The sequence below is a fragment of the Engraulis encrasicolus genome, chromosome 24, assembly GCF_034702125.1.
Source record: "Engraulis encrasicolus isolate BLACKSEA-1 chromosome 24, IST_EnEncr_1.0, whole genome shotgun sequence".
Lineage (NCBI taxonomy): Eukaryota > Metazoa > Chordata > Actinopteri > Clupeiformes > Engraulidae > Engraulis > Engraulis encrasicolus.
The window spans coordinates 21,822,019-21,825,201 of record NC_085880.1 but is presented as its reverse complement, the minus strand read 5'-3'; the positions used below and the strand labels follow the sequence as shown (position 1 = coordinate 21,825,201).

At 47.2% G+C, this 3,183-nt stretch overlaps 1 protein-coding gene across 1 annotated transcript in view; it reads left to right on the top strand.

Annotated features, from left to right (window-relative positions):
- The first annotated feature begins 2,105 nt into the window (after window positions 1-2,105).
- col13a1 (collagen, type XIII, alpha 1) overlaps window positions 2,106-3,183 on the top strand; it is a 195,335-nt gene continuing 194,257 nt past the window's right edge. The window contains exon 1 of the mRNA XM_063192101.1: window positions 2,106-2,830. Within this exon, the coding sequence (XP_063048171.1) occupies window positions 2,531-2,830 (300 nt within the window). The 5' untranslated portion in view covers window positions 2,106-2,530. The remainder of the gene's footprint in view (window positions 2,831-3,183) is intronic.

Here is a 3,183-nt window from a genome sequence, read left to right as displayed (position 1 = left end):
ACACACACACACACACACGCGCACGCACGCACGCAGGCAGGCATGGACGCACTCACAAACACATTCACACACACTCTATTTACAGACACACAAACACGCACGCACGCACACATACACGCAAACACGCACACACACACAGACACGAACACACACACAGACACGAACACACACACACACACACACACACACACACACACACACAGACACGAACACACACACACACACACACACACACACACACACACACACACACACACACACACACACACACACACACACACACACACACACATACACACGCACACACACACGCACACACACACACACACACACACACACCTGACGCTCTTCCTGCATTCCCTGTTGGGGTTACCTGAGCTGCCTACCTATCTGCCTCCACTTCCAGGGCCTGTAGTCATGGATAAGACATACCAAAGGTAATGATTCAAAGGACAACTTTTTTTCTTGCAACGTCATCCCGAGGCCACAAGCACAAGGGAGGACAGGAGTTTGGATATTGGAATCAGAGATTCTTTAAGTATAGAGATATGCCAACATAATAGGTTTCTATGGGCACCTAACGCGACCAGGTTCCAGTCTGCCTAAAGGGCCGTGTCATAATGCTCCTACAATGAATAGAACAGTCCTTAGGTCTGCCTAGGTCTGCCTAAAGGGGGGCCATAATAGAACCAGGAAACAATGGGCCAATGGAACCTCTCTCTCTCTACTCTCTCTGTTGGAATGGACCCATAGGCTTCTATTACCAAACCATCTGACCACAGATGAAATATTGAATGTTTCTACCGTGTGGACCAAATGACTTCTACGGGTGTGCCATGTCATCGATTCCATATTTTTAGCACTCGTCATTGTGATGGAGCTGATTTTTTTGGGTTATGTAGCCTTGATTAAGATAGGACAGTCGAAGATGGTGAAAGGAAATGAATGGGAGAGAGACACAGGTCGGAATCAAACCCGGGTATCTGATATAATGGTACAGGGCTTTAGTCCAGTGTTTCCCAACCAGGGGTATGCAAGCACACTGCAGGGGGTACGTGAAAATATTTTATAATATAAATATATAGCACATAGTCGTGTAAGGATAAAGGAGAAGATATAGAGCATGAGTTAGGGGGCACTCATAGTAAGACAAAAAGGCTTAGGGGGTTCGCAAGACAAAAAAGTTTTGGAAAACTTAAGTCCACTGAGTCGCCGCACCCCCTGAAGTTGAATTCTATCACAATGTTGATTTGCGATCGATTTGTCGCCCAGCCCCTGTCTTCAAACATGTCTACTTCCCCAGTACGGGTGTTATAGGCCCTGGGGCCCTGTGTGGCCCTGTGTCGGGTTAAAGCGCTGCTGGTGGAAATGCTTACACAGGACTTCGATAAGAGCAGGAAGCTCCTGTGAAGCCCTGCTGGCTGTTTATTTTACAGCTGTGGCCAAACATGACCTTTGACCTAGGAAGTCTTTTTCACTGATAGGCTGACTGCGCTGCAGTGCGTTATCAACTGCTTTGTGGGAGAGGCTGAGTCAAGATTGTGCATTGACCTGCACTGAGTCCCACACCCTATGCCCTCCCTGCCTGCTTGCCTGTCGACATGGCACACGAGAAGCCAAACTGCCCTGTTGCCATGGGGTGGAGGGGAAAAGTGTGTGTGGGGGAGATGTGGTTTGGTAACCAATACATATGCTACAGCCAATATGTGCCACTTCATCTTCAGTCATTATGTGTATGAGATTACCCGAGATTAAAGATTAAAATTGGACTTGATCTCTGCCCTGAAAATCTGATACATGGCCCTATTATAGTGTGTGTGCTGCGGAGGAGGAGACATCATAAACTTGTCTAACTCGCTTTGCAGTGTTTTGCTCCAAAGTCCTTAGAGTGTGCCGGCATGCCGCTGCTGTGTGTCCGAGATGGAGGGGTTACAGTGGCTCGTTCCACGGAGGGCCTAAAAATATCCCCCGCGAGTGCTGCATCAAAGCCGGGGTCGGCTGCGCCGTGGATCCCGCCCCAGCGTTTAGCCTAAATAAACGCAAAGGAGGAGCTTGTCCTGGTCGGCGTAGCAAAAGAGTACCGGTAACCACTTGAGCAGGGAAAAGGGGAGTGTGTCGAGTTTCAGCGAGCACGAGAGCGTCCCAGCACTGGCAAGTCAGTTAGTTAGTCTGCAAGAGACTCAGAGCGCGACAGACAGTCCCGTGGAGCAGAGAGCTCGGCAAATGGCAGAGTGGAGGCACGCACCGATTTAGTAGAACGTTGGACTTCTCAACAGGACTTAGCCGCATGAATTTTCCTGAAGTACAAATCAGCATGTCTTGTTTCATATTGCGACGGAATTCTAAATTCTAAAGTTCATCAGGTGGTTACGCGCAGAAGACAGCTGCTGTTTGTCCTGCGCAACCTCCTCACAAAAAAGTTAAATTAGATTTGGTGTTCTCTCCTTGGTTGGTTGTTCATCTGCAATTGATCTCTGGATGCCCGTTGGAATTTTCTTTTGGATGCAATTTTAATTGAGTCGGTTTGAACATGGAAGAGAGTCAAAAGTGGAAAGTTTCGCCTCCGTCCGCCACGGAGAGGACTTGTAGCGAGCATCCTTGCAAAAAGCGCTTTTGGGGAAATTGGCAGGACCTTTCTGGTCTCACAGTTTGCGTCGCGTTGACTTTGATAAGTTTGGGATTTTGCACTCTGATTTACCTGAAGACCTCGGAACTACAGTCCAGGATCCACAGTTTGGAAAGCCAGAGAGACGCGAAGCTTTCGGGTTGGATCTCTCTGGAACAGGTGGAGCCCGTTATTCTAAGTCGACTAGATCAGATTTTGGAAGAGGTAAGTGGATTTCCCAGAATTTCATAATTACTATGTCAGACCAAGTGTATAAGTTATATAATATGTTTGTGTCGTTGTTATTTTACTGTAGCCTACCTGTTGGGTTGATATATTGGGGTCCTAGCCCAGGCTACTTAAACGGATCGCGCTTCCAGTTTAGGGGGGCAGTATTGAAGTAGCCTCGGCAATGGTTTTACTTTTTTGAGATTGCAAATTGTACCTGCGTTTTTGTTCTACGTGTTTTCATTTGCCACTGTAATACATTATCTATCAATTGGAACGCAATCATTTTCAAAACCAAATGCAATATATTTATCTGTCATTGTGCATTTGCTCTTCCTACTCTGTTTACT